Source organism: Oncorhynchus tshawytscha, linkage group LG20 (genome assembly GCF_018296145.1).
Source record: "Oncorhynchus tshawytscha isolate Ot180627B linkage group LG20, Otsh_v2.0, whole genome shotgun sequence".
Classification (NCBI taxonomy): Eukaryota; Metazoa; Chordata; class Actinopteri; order Salmoniformes; family Salmonidae; genus Oncorhynchus; species Oncorhynchus tshawytscha.
In genome coordinates, this window is record NC_056448.1 from 5,099,090 (window position 1) to 5,119,224 (window position 20,135).

The 20,135-nt window shown below is 41.0% G+C and overlaps 1 protein-coding gene across 5 annotated transcripts; it reads left to right on the forward strand.

Moving 5' to 3' along the window:
• The first annotated feature begins 69 nt into the window (after window positions 1-69).
• On the forward strand, window positions 70-12,980 carry LOC112219871 (programmed cell death 1 ligand 2). Of its 5 annotated transcripts, none has more exons than XM_024381375.2 (6): window positions 7,495-7,593; window positions 9,769-9,828; window positions 9,973-10,323; window positions 10,537-10,815; window positions 11,780-11,908; window positions 12,525-12,980. In XM_024381375.2, exons 2-6 carry the CDS (start codon window positions 9,774-9,776, stop codon window positions 12,599-12,601), a joined length of 891 nt encoding a protein of 296 aa, XP_024237143.1. In that variant the 5' UTR covers window positions 7,495-7,593; window positions 9,769-9,773; the 3' UTR covers window positions 12,602-12,980. The 5 variants fall into 5 exon arrangements, with proteins under 5 accessions (XP_042158027.1, XP_024237143.1, XP_024237144.1 ...); XM_024381376.2 differs by having other exon boundaries at window positions 9,773-9,828; XM_024381377.2 differs by having other exon boundaries at window positions 7,510-7,567.
• The last annotated feature ends 7,155 nt before the right edge of the window (window positions 12,981-20,135 follow it).

A 20,135-nucleotide genomic window follows, 5' to 3' on the forward strand; every position in this document is an offset into this window, starting at 1 on the left:
TCAGAATTTGGACATTGAGGGACTTATTTTATGTTGTCCGGAATTGAACCGGGCAAAAAGACGAACGCGGGGAGGGAGGAGAAGGCAACATGATGCATCGCTTTTTGCATAGTATATGATTGTTATTAATGAAGATCAGATCCAATTTTATGACCAATTTATGCAGAAATACAGGTAATTCCAAAGGGGTTCACATACTTCTTCTTACCACTGTATCTGTTTTCGAGTGCACTTGAAATATGCAACATGTAATATGAATTGCCTTGGATCGTATGAAGCGGTAACTTCATTTAGCCAATGTATTGAAAGCTAGACAATGGTAGTTTGACTAGCCAGCTATTGTACATGTCAATTTTGTATTGTATTTCATTAACTAGCTCTCTCTCTTGTCAGTGAATTCACTTTTTTTTTATCATGTTTTGTCTTATTTCAAGTAACTAGCTGCAGGCTTAAAGAAACATTGAATGATATACTTTGCATAGAAACCCAAATAAAAGCATGTAGATGTGTGTGTGTGTCATGTAGGCTAGAATGGAGGTTTAAAAACGACAGCTGCATATGCGCCAATACATATGGCATAGTTTACTGTACACATTTTCAACCAGAAAGAATTAAGAACAAATTCATATTTACAATGACAGTATACTTCGGCCAAACCCTAACGACACTGGGCCAATTGTGCTCAACCCCATGAGACTCCCAATCACGGCCGGTTGAAAATACAGCCTGGAATTGAAGCCTCTAACACTGAGATGCAGTGCCTTAGACTGCTGCGCCACTCGGGAGCCCAGAACACAAAGTATACCTTGCAATACAAACTTCTCTAAAAACAGTTGTAGAATTATACAATGTACCTTACAATAAAATAACCAGAGTTTGATTCTTAAACCAGATGAGTTCTCAAATAGCAGCTGGCCAATATGTGGCGGCAGGTAGCCTAGCGAGATCCTATTGGTGGGTTCTAGCATCAATTTGAATATCTCCACTCGGGTTCGCCTACTCTGTGAAGTGTGCAATAATTCAATTCGCCCTTGCACTCCTAAACAACGCCATTTTTAGAAACTTTAGCAAAGGGTAAAGTCTACAAAACGCAGTCCACTCTGTTACAGATTATTGTTTTGGAAACAGAAAACTGTTTGGAGATCAAATGTTTCGTCGTTGCGTAAAATTGCAGAATGTCGGCCAAAATCCATCTTTTGGCATATTCTCCCGCTGCCGGTCACTGGGCTTTCTCTCATCACATATATGATAGTGAGTGGAAACGCCAACCAAATGCTTCACATTTATACACCCGGTGAAATGTCTGGCTCATTGTTCTGTGGTTGCTATTCAAAATAACTGTTCGTCACTTGCTAGCTAGTTAACCAACTTCGGCTAACTGTCAGTCAAACATTGAACCTAGAATGACAGTACACTAGCTACATTTTCGTTTGTTTGAACTTTTTTTCTCTTGGCATTTACTTGGATATGTCCATGATAATGACGTTGATGCGAAAAAAGTTGTCACGTCTGGGCAATGTTCACCATATTTATGGTACTACAGAGATTGAAATTGAAACATTGTTTGAGGTCAGACAGGCAGACAGCGAGGCCTATATTAACCCCTGCTGTACCGAACAAAATGCTAGGCTAGAAGCAAGGAGAAATAATGTGCGAGTTGAGATAAATACAAGAGAAGATTCGGACAGCAACATGAACATGATATTCTTATGGAGGTGCAGTGTTAATTTTTAGATGGAACTGTTAGCAGGCATAGGTTTGTCTGTTACAGCAAGGCTTGGAACGATCCTCATCCAATCAGCATCCAGGATCCAAACAGCCCGTTCTATAATGTAATAGACATGCATATACATTTAAGTACGGAGACAAATAGCAAAAGGTGTCTCAGGCAGTATTTTAAGTATCTAAATATAATGTAACCTAGCAATCAAGGTACAGTGCATTCGGAATGTATTCAGACCCCTTTACTTCCGCATTTTGTTACATTACAGCCTTATACTAAAATTGATTAAAACATTGTTTTCCCCCATCCATCTACACACTACTCCACAATGACAAAGCAAAAATAGGTTAAGACAGTTTTGCAAATGTATGACAAATAAAAAACGAATCACATTTTCATAAGTATTCAGACCCTTTACTCAATACTTTGCTGAAGCACCTTTGGCAGCGATTAGAGACGTGAGTCTTCTTGGGTATTACACTACAAGCTTGGTACACCTGTATTTGGGGAGTTTCTACCATTCTTCAAAGCAGATCCTCTCAAGCTCTGTCAGGTTGGATGGGGAGCAATGCTGCATAGCTATTTTCAGGTCTCTCGAGAGATGTTCGATTGGGTTCAAGTCCGGGCTCTGGCTGGGCCACTCAAGGACATTGAGACTTGTCCCGAAGCCACTCCTGCATTGTCTTGGCTGTGTTCTTTGTGTCATTGTCCTGTCGGAAGGTGAACCTTAACTCCTGTCTGAGGTCCTGAGTACTCTGGAGCAGGTTCTCATCAAGGATCTCTCTGTACTTTTCTCCGTTCATCTTTCCCTCGATCCTGACTAGTCTCCCACTCCCTGCCGCTGAAAAACATCCCACAGCATTATGCTGCCGCCACCATGCTTCACTGTATGGTTGGTGCCAGATTTCCTACAGATGTGACGCTTGGTATTCAGCCCAAAGAGTCTCATCTTGGTTTCATCAGACCAGAGAATCTTGTTTCTCATGGTCTGAGAGTCTTTAGGTGCCTTTTGGCAAAACTCCAAGTGGGCTGTCATGTGCCTTTTACTTAGGGGGGCTTTCGCCTGGCCACTCTAACAGAAAGACCTGATTGGTGGAGTGCTGCAGAGACGGTTGTCCTTCTGGAAGGTTCTCCCATTTCCACAGGGGAACTCTGGAGTTCTGTCAGAGTGACCATTGGGTTCTTGGTCACCTCCCTGACCAAGACCTTTCTCCCCAGATTGCTCTGTTTTGCTGGGCGGCCAGCTCTAGGAAGAGTCTTGGTTGCTCCAAACTTCTTGCATTTAAGAATGATGAAGGCCACTGTGTTCTTGGGGACCTTCAATGCTGCAGACATTTATTCGCACTCTTCCCCAGATCTGTGTCTCGACATAATCCTGTCTCGGCGCTCCATGGACAATTCCTTTGACCTCATGGCTTGGTTTTTGTTCTGACATGGACTGTCAACTGTGGGGCCTTAAATGTGCCTTTCCAAATCATGTCCAATCAATTGAATTTTCAACAGGTGGACTCTTAATTGAGTTGTAGAAACATCTCAATGATGATCAATGGAAACAGGATGCACTTGAGCTCAATTTCTTTCGAGACTCATAGCAAAGGATCTGAACACTTATGTAAATAAGGTATGTTTTTTTATTTTTATACATTTGCAAAAATGTCTAAACCTGTTTTTGCTTCGTAATTATGGGGTATTGTGTGTAGATTGAGAATAATTTTATTGATCCATTTTAGAATAAATAAACAAAATGTAGAAAAGTTTAAGGGGTCTGAATACTCTCCAAATGCACAGTAAATCAAGTGCCATGGAGGGCACAATCTTACAATGTATTTTATTTAAGCCTTATTTAACTAGGCAAGTCAGTTAAGAACAAATTCTTATTTCCAATGACAGCCTGGGTTAACTGCCTTGATCAGGGACAGAACAACAGATTTCTACCTTGTCAGCTCAGGGATTCAATCTAGCAACCTTTTGGTTACTGGCCCCACACTCTAACCACTAGGCTACCTGCCACCCTACAAAATTGCAGTCGAGGAATGAGAGCTTTACCATTTATGCCGAAAGCCTGGGCCTCTGATGGAGACTAGAACTGTCATCAATGCATGCTTCAGTATTCCCCCTTCTCTCTTTGTATGCCCAGGTCCCATAGGCATATCGAAAGGATCCCACCCTGGTCACCAATGTAGCTGACTGATGTAGAGAGAGACAAGGGCCTTAGCATAATGCAATCTAAAGCTTGTGTGGTCCAGAGATGAGAACTCTGGGCTCCTGACAGGGAGATTAGAATTCTCCCCACTGCATGTTACAATAGTAAAATGATCTGTTTTGTCATCTGTTAAACTAATTCTACATGGACTTTAGTCTTCGAGATGCTCAAACAAGCATGTGTATCTGTAGTGGGTGTTTTTCAACTCTAAAAGGCACTAGACTGTGTAAGACAAAATCCACAAAGAAAAGACAACAGGCAAATGCATATGTGGTCCTAATGCCTAAATAGTGACTGCAGGGCTAGTTCAAACTGCAGTAGGATGGTTCTCCTCACAGGTGAGGGAATCAGCCCATGCTTGGTGAATAGCACTTGGTTGATCTCTGGGAGCGGGACACAGGAGAGCTGAATAGATAGTGAGAGACAAGAATTGATCAAATAAATCATCAATGTAGCTTGTGAGCTAGAAAAGGAACATCCTGACAGTCTGAGGTAAGCTGCACTGCATTCATCCTACTATTGATAGGGATAATGTGTCATTTCATATTTGGCATTATGACTGAAATCAGTGGGTTACGCCTTGATGACGTTATTAGATTTACACTACTTGTCCTATACATGGCTAATTTAGGAAAGGGACCATTTTAACTGGCTTGCTAGCCACTGGAGAACAATGAGGTTTCTGTCCATCTTCTTCCTGTACTGTCTTTGATAGGACCGGGGATAGTAAACGAGTTTTGATTGGTTTACAGGTTCATACTCAGCGGCGTTTGCCTGTCCAGCCACATACAGTCATTTGAAAAAGTGTGCAAGAATTGACACTGCCAACAAACAGAAATGTTTTCAAATAAATATACACAATATATAAATAACAGCTCCTCCCTTGACAGAGATCGATCATCTAAAAACTAAAGCAGATAGCTTGATACGGACACCTGAGGTATAATAAGAACAGGGCCCTCCTATAGAGGAAGGTTCATAGGGATAGTCAGATAGCTTTGGTTGAGGAAATGGCGCCCACTAGTAAATATTCTATTATACACTGCTCAACACAATAAAGGGAACACTTAAACAACACAATGTAACTCCAAGTCAATCACACTTCTGTGAAATCAAACTGTCCACTTAGGAAGCAACACTGATTGACAATACATTTCACATGCTGTTGTGCAAATGGAATAGACAACAGGTTGAAATTATAGGCAATTAGCAAGACACCCCCAATAAAGGAGTGGTTCTGCAGGTGGGGACCACAGACCACTTCTCAGTTCCTATGCTTCCTGGCTGATGTTTTGGTCAATTTTGAATGCTGGCGGTGCTTTCACTCTAGTGGTAGCATGAGACGGAGTCTACAACCCACACAAGTGGCTCAGGAAGTGCAGCTCATCCAGGATGGGATATCAATGCGAGCTGTGGCAAGAAGGTTTGCTGTGTCTGTCAGGGTAGTGTCCAGAGCATGGAGGCGCTACCAGGAGACAGGCCAGTACATCAGGAGACGTGGAGGAGGCCATAGGAGGGCAACAACCCAGCAGCAGGACCGCTACCTCCGCCTTTGTGCAAGGAGGAGCACTGCCAGAGCCCTGCAAAATGACCTCCAGCAGGCCACAAATGTGCATGTGTCTGCTCAAACGGTCAGAAATAGACTCCATGAGGGTGGTATGAGGGCACGACGTCCACAGGTGGGGGTTGTGCTTACAGCCCAACACAGTGCAGGACGTTTTTCATTTGCCAGAGACCACCAAGATTGGCAAATTCGTCACTGGCGCCCTGTGCTCTTCACAGATGAAATCAGGTTCACACTGAGCACATGTGACAGACGTGACAGAGTCTGGAGACGCCGTGGAGAACGTTCTGCCTGCAACATCCTCCAGCATGACCGGTTTGGCGGTGGGTAAGTCATGGTGTGGGGTGGCATTTCTTTGGGGGGCCGCACAGCCCTCCATGTGCTTGCCAGAGGTAGCCTGACTGCCATATGCTGGTGCGGTTGGCCCTGGGTTCCTCCTAATGCAAGACAATGCTAGACCTCATGTGGCTGGAGTGTGTCAGCAGTTCCTGCAAGAGGAAGGCATTGATGCTATGGACTGGCCCGCCCGTTCCCCAGACCTGAATCCAATTGAGCACATCTGGGACATCATGTCTCGCTCCATTCACAGACTGTCCAGGAGTTGGCGGATGCTTTAGTCCAGGTCTGGGAGGAGATCCCTCAGGAGACCATCCGCCACCTCATCAGGAGCATGCCCAGGCGTTGTAGGGAGGTCATACAGGCACGTGGAGGCCACACACACTACTGAGCCTCATTTTGACTTGATTTAAGAACATTACATCAAAGTTGGATCAGCCTGTAGTGTGGTTTTCCACTTTAATTTTGAGTGTGACTTCAAATCCAGACCTCCACGGGTTGATAAATTTGATTTCCATGGATCATTTTTGTGTGATTTTGTTGTCAACACATTCAACTATGTAAAGAAAAAAGTATTTAATAAGAATATTTCATTCATTCAGATCTAGGATGTGTTATTTTAGTGTTCCCTTTATTTTTTTGAGCAGTGTATTTTATTCATGATGATGTTTTTATTTTTTATTTCACCTTTATTTAACCAGGTAGGCTAGTTGAGAACAAGTTCTCATTTGCAACTGAGACCTGGCCAAGATAAAGCATAGCAGTGCGACACATACAAAAACACAGTAACACATGGAATAAACAAACACAGTCAATAATACAGTAGAAAAAATAAAATATATATAGTGAGTGCAATTGAGGTAAGATAAGGGAGTTAATGCAATAAATAGGCCATGGTGGCGAAGTATTTACAATATAGCATTTAGACACTGGAATGGTAGATGTGCAGAAGATTAATGTGCAAGTAGAGATACTGGGGTGCAACGGAGCAAGATAAGTAAATAAATACAGTATGGGGATGAGGTAGTTGGATGGGCTGTTTACAGATGGGCTATGTACAGGTGCAGTGATCTGTGAGCTGGTGTGGGAGATATGGGTCTCCAGCTTCAGTGATTTTTGCAGTTCGTTCCAGTCATTGGCAGCAGAGAACTGGAAGGAAAGGCGGCCAAAGTATGAATTGGCTTTTGGGTTGACCAGTGAGATATACCTGCTGGAGCGCGTGCTATGGGTGGGTGTTGCTATGGTGACCAGAGAGCTGAGGCGTTACTGTTTTATATCAAGGAGAATTTATCTCCAGTCTCATACAATTAGGATTTATTTGTAAAGGGAGGGTGGGTATGGTTATTGTAGTTTAGGTTAATTAGTAACTTTGGCAATAAACAACGAAATTGTCTGGGCAGGGTGTTCCTTTGTAATAGGTTCTTTTGGCTCACTTTCTGTTCAGGCTATTCATAGTAGACTGCTGGGCTTGCCCCATCACTGTAAATTCAGAAGTTTTCATTGTAAAGGAAATAAGGGATTTGATCATAGCTACTACTAGGCAACTCGCAAACTTTGTGTCCAGCCAAAGTGAAGGCATTTCACACAGTCACTATCAGGAAACTGCATGACTTGGGGGGAGGAGAATTACAGTACGGGAAGTAGATAGGAATATAAATACTGCTCTACATAACAATATATGTTACAGCTGTGATATGATTATGAAAGAGCCTCTGAAGGAACAAGAAATACTTCTATTAAGGTAGAAGACTGCATGTACTGCATTTAGTGAGTGCTGAACTTCATTTTGTTTATATGCCAACATATTTGGCTTAATTGCTTTTATTTTAAAAGGTGGTAGATTATGCAGTCTCCTGAGATGCTTCTAAAGTTATCTTTAAGTGTATGCAAGTAGGGTAATAATGGTCTAGTATCTTTTTTTTAAAAATCCATTATATTTTTTGGTGACTTACTCAAAGGCGTTCCCAAATCCACTATTCTCAGGTTAAATACAGAAATGCTATTGTTAAGTCTCAATATCCCCTCTGCTCTGCACAAATCTTTTTCATGTTTTTCTACATATATATTTTCCATGGTATATTATTATGCTGTGATATAGTCTTCAAATCGACTATATCTCTTATCCAGATGTTATATATATATAATATTTTGATCAATTGTTTTATTATATGTTCAAGCAAAAGGCAGAATAAATCATTGGACAAAGAACAATTAGAATGTCAGCACACCCCAACATATTTTTGAATGTGGGTTTATTGTATTGATTTAAAAGTTGAATTTATGCAATTCACTAAGCCTGATGTGTTCCATTTGTTTTCATCCTCTATTCTTGACCAAGTGTGTGTGCGGGCATACTGACTCATACCAGTATGGTCTAATTATGAGGTTGCCTGTCAAGTTCGAATGATGACTGTGCATTAAATGTTTGCAACATAACAAGAGATTCATAAATATAGTGTATTCAAAAAGTATTCAGACCCCTTGACTTTTTACAAATGTTGTTACGTTATAGCCTTATTCTAAAATTGATTAAATACCAATTTTCCTCATCAATCTACACACAATACCCCATAATGACAAAGTGAACACAGGTTTTTAGAAATGTTAAAAAATAAAAAACAGATACCTTATTTACTTAAGTATTCAGATCCTTTGCTATGAGACTTGAAATTGAGCTCAGGTGTATCCTGTTTCCATTGATCATCCTTGAAATGTTTCGACAACTTGATTGGAGTCCACCTGTGGAAAATTAAATTGATTGGACATGATTTGGAAAGGCACACACCAGTCTACATAAGTTCCCAAAGTTGACAATGCATGTAAAAGCAAAAACCCAAGCCATGAGGTTGAAGGAATTGTCCGTAGAGCTCCGAGACAGGATCGTGTCGAGGCATAGATCCGGGGAAGGGTACCAAAAAATGTCTGCTGCATTGAAGGTCCCCAAGAACACAGTGGCCTCCATCATCCTTAAATGGAAGAAGTTTAGAACCATCAAGACTCTTCGTAGAGTTGGTTGCCCCGACAAACTGAGCAACCGGGGGAGAAGAGGCTTGGTCAGGGAGGTGACCAAGAACCTGATGGTCACTCTGACAGAGCTCCAAAGTTCCTTTGTGGAGATGGGAGAACCTTCCAGATAGACAGCCATCTCTGCAGCACTCCACCAATCAGACCTTTATGGAAGAGTGGCCAGACGGAAGGCACATGACAGCCCACTTGGAGTTTGCCAAAAGGCACCTAAAAGACTCTCAGACCATGAGAAACAAGATTCTCTGGTCTGATGAAACCAATGCCAAGCATCACGTCTGGAAGGAACCTGGCATACCTCCCTACAGTAAAGCATGGTGTTGGCAGCATCATGCTGTGGGGATGTTTGTCATTATGGGGTATTGTGTATAGATTGATGAGGGGAAAAAATTATTTAATCCATTTTAGAATAAAGCTGTAACGTAACAAAATGTGGAAAAGTCAAGGGGTCTGAATACTTTCCGAATGCACTGTATGCCCATATTCTTTTTCCTTTGGATCACCAGTTGCTGACTCGCTAGAGAACAAGCTCAGGCCAGCCTTATAAAGATGTAGGATCTTCATTTGATCACTCTTGTTGCTGAGCATTTTCCTGCTCAGCAGGAAATGAAAACTTGTAGTGTATTTCAGTTTTTAAAAGGCTTCTAAAGTTTAATTTCCACTTTGAAATTTCAGACTTTATTTGCCCTAACGAAAAATGTGTCAACCCCTACAAAAATGTCCATTCATTACAATCCACATAATACTTCACAATTCCTGTTGCTGCAGGATTATTTTCCTGCTGTAACAAACTGGCTCCAATTAAGGTCCGACATCTGTACAGTCATTTTGGTGTGTTCTATTTAAATAGACTGACTCATAATTCCACTTACAAAAGGTTGTGGTTGCAACATTTCAAATGTTTTCTCTCTTGTCTAGTTAGAATGGAGCAGACCTTTCTTTTGGTTTTACAAGTAGTCTTATGGCCCACTCTTGCAGGTATGTTATTGATGTTTTTAAGTACTTAATGAAATACAATACAATAGAGACTCAGGGCCACATTTGGTTTTTTGTTTGTTTAGTTCATAGAACCCCCCCCCCCCCCCCACACACACACAACTCTCGTTCTCTCTTTCCACACAGCCTTGTTCACAGTGGAGGTGGACAGTCCATTCCACGTGGCAGAGTTCGGCGGTGTAGTCACCATGGGTTGCAGGTTCCAACCTGGGGGCCAGGGCCCAGACTTGTCAGTGATATGGCATCGCATCTGGCCTCCTCCAGTTGTGGAGGTGTACAGGCTGGAGAACAGACAGGAAGACCTCACTTCCCAGAATCACCAGTACCGTGGCAGGGTACGATTGGTGACAGAAGAGATGACCAATGGGTGGGCCAAGCTAGAGGTGTCTATGCTGAGGATCAATGACTCTGGGACCTACCAATGCCTCGTGGAAATGGCGGGAGCTGATTACAAACAGACAACTTTGACTGTTAAAGGTTAGTCATGAATCTGTCAGTGTAACAGAACATTACTCTAGGCTAATTCTAATTTCCAGTCTTTCAGTATTGAGTAAGAAACGTTAAACTTTTTAAAAATAATTGTGGTAACACTTTAAGTTGCTCATAAAACTAAGTAGTAATGCTGTAATTACACTTTATGTTCATGTTGTTGCATAGTAAAGTAAGTTTTTACGTTCATCTATCTTTTAGCCTCCTATAAAACCATTGTTAAAAGCATGAAGAGGCGTCGGGGGGATGAGGTAGAGCTGGTCTGTGAGTCTGAGGGCTATCCTCTGGCCACGATGACCTGGAAAGACAGGAGTCTCGGGAACATAAAGTCCAATGACACCACTGTTAGAACTCCAGACCAGCTGTTCCAAGTCACCAGCACGATAACAGTGAAATCCTCTGACAAAAACAACTACACCTGTGCCTTGGTGGAGGAAGGGGACGTTCCAAAGGGTCCATCAGCCAGGTTTGACATCCCAGGTATGACGTGCATTTTGATCACGTTTGATAACCCTTTATTTGAAGGGTACCTGAATAAGGACTTCATAACACATTCATAACTCATACATAACATATGAATAAGCTGCTTATGCACTGCTTATAAATGCGTTATCAAGTCCTTATGTAGGTACCCGTCAAAATGTTTTATCTCTTGTTTTTATTTTCACTTTGCAATGTCTGGCCTCACACCTCTTGCTTGACACCGATACCCTAGAAATGAGACTCCGTGACATTGTACTGACTGCACAAGGTAATGGAAACTAGGAGGTTATGGTGAGGCCTACACTCTTTATTTATTTTACCGTTGAGTGCAGATGTGTTGTTGATTTAAAAGGTGCTATAAATGGGTGCATTCCTCAGTGATGATGGTGTCAAAGCGTAATATTTACCCTTCCATTCAACAAAACACATTTGTCGGAGTTCTACGTCAACGCGGGAGGGAAAAGGCTTTAAAGATGGCAATGGAGATGGGTGCATTCCTCAGTGATCATGGTGTCAAAGCGTAATATTTACCCTTCCATTCAACAAAAAGAGTTCTAGGGAAAAGGCTTTAAAGATGGCAATGGAGATGGGTGCATTCCTCAGTGATCATGGTGTCAAAGCGTAATATTTACCCTTCCATTCAACAAAAAGAGTTCTACGTCAACGCGGGAGGGAAAAGGCTTTAAAGATGGCAATGGAGATGGTGGAGATAAAGAGCATCCATCTTTCCATGAAAACCAAATTTCACATTTCACTGTTGGTTAAGATTTGGGGAAGTTCTGTTCGCACCGGCCTGTCTGGTGTAAAATCGGGTTATTTCCAAAATGCTTGTTTGTGTTTTGAACTTCTCACTGAGAACATTTGCAACTTCTTGTTATGTATTATGTGTTAGATCAGCCAAATATATATGTTTGATGATGCAAAATAACATTGTTAGCCTCTCAATCTTTTTTCTTCACAGATGAAATAGACCTACCACCAGCAATGCATAGTAAAAGTAAATGTGACACCCTTTCTATTGCATTGGGCACATCACTGACAGTGGCCATGGTCATTGCTGCTGCCATCTTTGGCTATCGCAGATGGAGAGGTAACTTTTCTGCTGTTCTTACTTGATTTGCACACATTTCTGTCTCAGGTTTACTACAAAGAGTTTCCACTGTTTGTAGGTTGCTGAGAGAGAGACTAGATGATGTACTGTAACCTCTAAAGGTGTAGAGATGCTGTTGAGACCAGAATAATCAATGAGATGGTGTTTTTCTGACTCATGATCTTGTGACACTGACTTAGCATGTGAGAACATGTGTGTGTGCACATTCTAAACCTATCCGAACTGCTACGTGTGAAAACACCCCCACAGACACGCTTTCTCTTTTTGTGTCAGGGGGATTTTACGTGTTGTAAAGTCATGTGGGTGGTTTCTCAATATAGGACTAGTCATTCCTTATATTTAGAATAGTTCCCTATCAATCTTTTGGTTAAATCTTTACGGTATTGCATAGTATTTTAAGACTGCGTGTTAAAATGAGTTAGAATCAGGAAAGTCCCAAACTGCCTTTGACAGTAAATACGAGACACTGACAAATCCAGTTACTACTTAGTAAGTGATAACTGTAGTAGGTACAGCAAAATATCTCTTGCAACATGGAATGGAACAGAATATAAACCATTGTAAACTATACCCTGCTTTATCTTTCTGCTCCCAGGGAGGCCCGGGGATCCCAGCACCCCAAGCACTAACACCCTCCTGGCTCAGCAGAGATGGGACCTGGACCCCTTTTAGTGTCTAGCAGCTTCAACTGGCCCCGGTGATAAACTGTCAGAGGGTCACACAGATGACCTGCTCCAGGAGGTCGTAGAGAAGGAGCTTGTCAGGACTGTGCTGACGCTCTTCATTGAGACTGTAAACTGTGTGCGAAGGACTGAGAGCACAAAAGGACTCATGTACACTCACATTGACTCTGTCAGATAAAGTTGAATCATGTTACATTTACTGATACCTCAAGGGACATGTTTTACGTTTCTATGTTAACACATTTCACATTAGTTTTGATAACAACAAACCACTGATAATTGTGCTTATACCCAGTGGCGATTTTAGCATGTAAATCTTGGTGGGGCAAATGCCACCATTTTTTTTAATGCATGCCAGCAAAGCCACAACGATACACAACACTAAACAATACATTAATTGCACTATAACGGTGCCAAACGGTGCACACAAACTGTTAGGGCCTACATAAAGCTGTCCCAACAGCGGAGCTTAGCTTTCAGCACCATGGAGTGAATCCTTACCACCGCTACACCTGGCTATCAGTGCAGCCTCTTCTGGCAGCGAAACAGTTCATTCTGCCCCATTTACTGACTTTTTAAAAACATAGCTGATATGGCTGACTTTCTTAAACAAATGTGGTGTCTACTCACCCCTTGTGGATTTGCGTAAGTCGATAAGAACCTCATTGTCCTTTTAATAGTAACGAACTCCAACATGAGTGTTGAATTTTGAACCATACACAAACATTATGACATCGATGTTCATTAAACTCATAATGTTTGTTCTTATCATTATCATTCTAAGTGCAAGCAAACGAGCTGCGACGAGCCTTTCAGTTCAGCACTTTCAAAATGGACACCAGCAGAAATTCAGATCGTGCGAGACATGCAGTTAGCCTAGCATTTGAAGTATTTTATTAGGCCTATGTGGTCTAAAAAGGAAGGACAATACAATCATAGACAATATACCGACACACTGACAGCGCAAACCAAATGACCCTTGCAATATATACTGGAAATATACATGTAACTTTTTGTTGAAAACAAATATTTGAATGGGAAGAGCCAGTCACTGGCAAACAGCGTTTACAGACCGAAAAACATGATATCGTATCCCCTCCTCATGAAGAAAAGCACTGAGCTAATTTATGCAGAGGAATACATGATGTTTTTGGCTTCACCATTGATTGTTGTGCTATGCTCACTTGAACAGGAAGGTGGCACGGTGTTCCTTCTTGTGGGAAAATTTTGTAATCAAAGGTGCTTTCAAGACAACTGGCAACACCAAAAAAAACAGGTTGAATCATGACATCAGTGATCTTCAGGTGGGAACTAGTTCCCGGTTTGGAATTCTGAGTTGGATGACCGTTCAAAACGTATTTTCCCAGTCTGAGCTTGGTTTTTTCTAAGTTCCCAGTTATCTTGAACTCACTGAAGTCTGAGATTTCCCAGTTCCGAGTTTCCAGTTGTTTTGAATGCAGCAGAAGTCCTGCTGGATTGACATGGTCAATGTATTCAACCTTTTCTGGCCCATGGTGTTGGGTGTGAATGTTTGTCCTTTTAAGCTTGGAAAAGAGACCCTTTCAGACAGATGTTTTAAACCCTTAAACCCAGACTTGGACCACACACCCTGTCCACTGAATAGCAGGCAGGGGAAGCAAAATAGTGATTGCTTTGCAACACTTGCAGTTAGCCACTGATTCCTTCCCAACCACTCGTTGAATTTGAGATTTCCGACTTGTTGTATAATGTTTATGTCCAATGGCCGATTAGCACCGATACCTTTTATCTATAATTTATCTTCATATGAAAAGGATTTGACCATACATTGTCGAAGTGATTCATGATGATAACTGCTTGTCTAGCAACTAGCTAAGATTTTGAACGTAACATCAGTTCATTCAAAGCTATAACATGATTTAACAGAATTGTATCTGTGGCCAATGACCTTGAGCCATCGTGGATGGGCACTTCTAATGTAAATCTATGGCAGCACCCAAGGGGGCTAGAACTGCCTAGCTCTCCCTGTAGTTTCTGCAGCGACGTAGTGTCCCCATGAGTGACAGAACACTGAGCCAATCACGACGCAACTAGAGAACATTGTCAATGCCTACGCTCTGTATATTCCTCTGGCCCACCCTCCAACACAGAAAGCACTGAGCTAGGCTGAAACACTTGCATTTTGGAGCTGCCTTACTCAAGAAAAAAACCATGTTTGTTGGCTGCTTTATTAACTCTATGTGACATGAATGAATGACAAAAACATTTTTAAATTGCTAAATTGCTCTGCCCCCTCCTGCCCTGGATGACGGGTCGCCACTGCTTATACCACATTTACTTGCTGTACCTATGTATAATACAGAGATAATGACATGTTTATGTAGAGATGTCCCATGTTGGGGGATGATATTGAAAAACCAGTTCACCTCCATGCTCACCATGAAACTCCAGAAAGCAAATGAGTGATTTCAGCCACAGGTTTAGTATTGCTCATATTAATGCAGTTATTTACAGTACCTCAAGGATTTTATGCTGTTTGATACTCATGAGTCTAACCATTCGCTGACCACACAGTTTCATTTTCAGTCCAATGTACCATTTCCTGTAAAACAAACTGTCTAAAGACAGCTGTGCTAAAGCAAGGAAATCCTCTTGATTTTTCCCACAAAATAAAACATTCAGTCATCAACTCTGCTCTTCTTTCTAATTCCCATAATATAACATTGTAAAACAACTGACACATGATGTGCCTTGATAACTGTTTGCTGTTTGTGACAGTATGCTTTGCTACACAAGGAAACAGACAATGATTTCCCAGTATCTCCACCCTGTGAGGATCTTTTCCTTATTGATGTGTCTTACCTCAGATATCAATGCCTTTCTTCTGTTGTCTCCAATTGATCTATTGTTCTACTATGGTGTTAAATAACATACGCCATTAGTTTGGAAGGGCATTTTTCAGAAGGGTCCCAATTAAAATGCTCTCTTTCCTCTGCATTTCAAACAAATGAAACAGTGTGCAGTGAATTACTGTTGTTGCATTAAACTAACAACCAAAGTATGATTATCCTACTGAAAGGTCTGGTGGTTTCCAGTGCCTCTGAACTCCACTGTGTAGAGCACCCATTAGTGGTCATTACTCATTATTACAATGCTCAGCTCAAAATGGGAGTCAAGCCTGGGCTTCTGAGGCTAGAATAAATCAAGAGTTATTTGTGTAATGTATGTGATGTTGATGAATATATGCCGAGTATCATCACATAAAAGCTTGGTAGTCAGGATGCCCATACGCCAGCAATGTAACAAATCGATACGAGTCATCAGATCTAATCTTAAATACATATATGATCTATTTTATGTTTTGTACACGCCTGTAGCGTCCAAACTGTTTGGGCTACAAACCCCACTATGGAAAGGGGAGACTCATGAACAAAAATGGTTTTCTCCATTTTGCTCTACATCACGGGACTCGTCTGAAAGTAACCTGTTTTAAAAAATTATGGAGGTAGTTTTGTGCCAACAAAAATAGGGGTTAAATATGTGTCCAGAAAATGGAAATAATTCCTGAGCTTTCATATATTTTCTTGATATAGGACAGACATTTCAAAATCTTATTCATTACAATACATTTTTTGACTGTCAGTTTGACCATTTATGTGTTATTCAATTCATTTCACTGCATTTCAATATATTTTTGGGGATACATACAGGGGTCAAATAGATAAATGAGCCTAAGTAGAGCACACTTTTTTTTATGTCATTTCTCAATCAAAGTTTGTACTGATGGATGCAGCCTATTGAATATCATTGTAGAATAAGCCTATGCATAAAATGCATCCTCCAATTGCAAAGTTTTCATATGCCCACACATACAGTTGAAGTCGGAAGTTTACATACACTTAGGTTGGAGTCATAAAAACTTGTTTTTAAACCACTCCACAAATTTCTTTTTAACAAAATATAGTTTTGGCAAGTCAGTTAGGACATCTACTTTGTGCATGACACAAGTTATTTTTTCAACAATTGTTTACAGACAGATTTTTTCACTTATAATTCACCGTATTACAATTCCAGTGGGTCAGAGGTTTACATACACTAAGTTGACTGTGCCTTTTAAACAGCTTGGAAAATTCCAGAAAATGATGTCATGTCTTTAGAAGCTTCTGATAGGCTAATTGACATCAGTTGAGTTAATTGGAAGGGTACCTGTGGATTTATTTCAAGGCCTACCTTTAAACTCAGTGCCTCGTTGCTTGACGTCATGGGAGAATCAAAAGAAATCAGTCTAGACCTCCAAAAAAAAATTGTTGACCTCCACAAGTCTGGTTCATCCTTGGGAGCAATTTCCAAATGCCTGAAGGTACCATGTTCATCTGTACAAACAATAGTATTCAAGTATAAACACCATGGGACCATGCAGCCGTCATAACGCTCAGGAAGGAGACATGTTCTGACTCCAAGAGATGAACGTGCTTTGGTGCGAAAATTGCAAATCAATCCCAGAACAACAGCAAAGGACCTTGTGAATATACTGAAGGAAACAGGTACCAAAGTACCTATATCCACAGTAAAACTAGTCTTATATCGACATAACCTGAAAGGCTGCTCAGCAAGGAAGAAGCCACTGCTCCAAAACCGCCCTAAAAAAGCCAGACTACGGTTTGCAACTGCACATGGGGACAAAGATCGTACTTTTTGGAGAAATGTCCTCATGTCTGATGAAACAAAACTAGAACAGTTTGGCCATAATGACCATCGTTATGTTTGGAGGAAAAAGGGGGAGGCTTGCAAGCCGAAGAACACCATCCCAACCGTGAAGCATGGGGGTGACAGCATCATGTTGTGGGGGTGCTTTGCTGCAGGGAGGGACTGGTGCACTTCACAAAATAGATGGCATCATGAGGTAGGAAAAGTATGTGGATATATTGAAGCAACATCTCAAAACATCAGTAATGAAGTTAAAGCTTGGTCGTAAATGGATCTTCCAAATGGACAATTACCCCAAGCATACTTCCAAAGTTGTGTCAAAATGGCTTATGGACAACAAAGTCAAGGTATTGGAGTGGCCATCACAAAGCCCTGACCTCAATCCTATAGAGAATTTGTGGGCAGAACTGAAAAAGCGTGTGAGAGCAAGGTAGCCTACAAACATGACTCAGTTACACCAGCTCTGTCAGGAAGAATGGGCCAAAATTCACCCAACTTATTGTGGGAAGCTTGGGGAAGGCTACCCAAAATGTTTGACCCAAGTTAAACTATTTAAAGGCAATTTGACCAATTGAGCGTATGTAAACTTCTGACCCACTGGCAATGTGATGAAAGAAATTCAATCTGAAATAAATCACTCTACTATTATTCTGACATTTCACATTCTTAAAATAAAGTGGTGATCCTAACTGACCTCAGACAGGGAATTTTTACTTGGATTAAATGTCAGGAATTGTGAAAAACTGAGTTTAAATGTATTTGGCTAAGGTGTATGTAAACTTCTGACTTCAACTGTATTGTCAGAAGAAAAATTTATATTTTTAATCCGGAGCACATGGTTATTCATGAAACATATTTCTTTACATTTTTCCGGTGAAATGTCCAAACTGCATGCCAATCATTTGATCTCAGTCAGTTTCATGGGAATATGCATTTAGATATTTTACTTCAGTGCGCTAAATCAGGGTCACACAGAGTGTTTATTGGTAGTCTTAAACATATGTACTTTGAAACAAAGGTATACACTTCACACACGGTTATGAGCTTTAAAAAAGTAGACACATTTATCATGTCAGATATAGAGTTAAAATGTATTAAATTTAGACTTTGCATCCCAATATTAAACTTGTATTCGGAAAGTATTCAGACCCCTTCCCCTTTTCCACATTTTGTTATGTTATAGTCTTATTCTAAAATGGATGAAATAAAACAAACACCTCATCAATTTACACACAATACCCAATAATGACAAAGGAGAACAGGTTTTTAGAATTTTTAGAAAATGTACAAAAACATAAAAAACATACCTTATTTACATAAGTATTCTCAGACCCTTTACAATGAGACTCGAAATTGAGCTCAGGTGCATCCTGCTTCCATTGACCATCCTTGAGATGTTTCTACAACTGGATTGGAGTCCACCTGTGGTAAATTAAATTGATTGGACATCATTTGGAAAGGCACACACCTATCTATATAAGGCCCCACAGTTGACAGTGCATGTCAGAGAAAAAAAACAAGCCGTGAGGTTGAAGGAATTGCCGGTAGAGCTCCAAGACAGGATTGTGTTGAGGCACAGATCTGGGAAAGGGTACCAAAACATTTCTGCAGCATTGAAGGTCCCCAAGAACACAGTGTCCTCCATCATTCTTAAATGGAAGAAGTTTGGGACCACCAAGATGGTGGTCACTCTGACAGAGCTCCAGAGTTCCTCCGTGGAGATGGGAGAACCTTCCAGAAGGACAACCATCTCTGCACTCCACCGAATCAGGCCTTTATGATAGAGTCGTCAGACGGAAGCCACTCCTTAGTAAAAGTTATATGACAGCCCGCTTGGAATTTTCCAAAAGGCACCTAAAGGACTCTCAGAACATGAGAAACAAGATTCTCTGGTCTTCATGGCTTGGTTTTTGCTCTGACATGCACTGTCAATTGTGGGACCTTATATAGACAGGTGTGTGCCTTTCCAAATTATGTCCAATCAATTCAATTTACCACAGGTGGACTCCAATCAAGTTGTAGAAACATCTCAAGGATGATCAATGGAAGATGAGCCTTCCAACAAGACAATGAGTCTAAGCACACAGCCAAGACAACACAGGAGTGGCTTCGGGACAAGATTCTGAATGTTCTTGAGTTGCCTAGCCAGAGCCTGGAATTGAACCTGATCGAACATCTCTGGAGAGACCTTAAAATAGCGACGCTGTGCAGCGATGCTCCCCGTCCAACCTGACAGAGCTTGAGAGGATCTGCAGAGAAGGATGGGAGAAACTCCCCAAATAGAGGTGTACCAAGCTTGTAGCGTCATACCCAAGAAGACTTGTCTTTAATCCCTGCCAAAGGTGCTTCAACAAAGTAGTGAGTAAAGGGTCTGACTACTTGTGTAAATGTGATTTTGCAAGGTTTTTTAATATACATTTGCTCATTTTCAAAAAACGATTTTTGCTTTGTTATTATGGGGTATTGTATACTTTCCGAATGCACTCTACATCACAGAAGACTGAAATATAACAAAACCGTTTGATATAGAAACACTGGACGTCCGGCATTTTAATTTAATTTAATTTGAATTAATGATGAAATTCTGTAAAAATAAAATTTAAAAAAACATTCCACCCATGAGGCCACTAGTGGGCGATTTGACATATGACTTCAGGAAAGGTCTACACCTTAATGGTGTTAACAAACTATTAGTCTTTCTTTTAGGACGATTTTTGTTTCAATCAAAACATAGGCCTATATCCTGCCTAGTTGGGCACACTGAGGTAATTTTCCAGAAATATTTTTACCAGCTCCGTATATTCTCAATTAGAAAAAAATAGGGAGCGCCGCTCCTC

Coding starts and splice junctions, on each gene's coding strand:
- LOC112219871 (XM_024381374.2), top strand. CDS start 7,521: ATGATTATGAAAGAGCCTCTGAAGGAACAAGAAATACTTCTATTAAG. Junction 9,829..9,972: donor CTTATGGCCCACTCTTGCAG/GTATGTTATTGA, acceptor CTTTCCACACAG/CCTTGTTCACAGTGGAGGTG. Junction 11,909..12,524: donor TGGCTATCGCAGATGGAGAG/GTAACTTTTCTG, acceptor TTCTGCTCCCAG/GGAGGCCCGGGGATCCCAGC.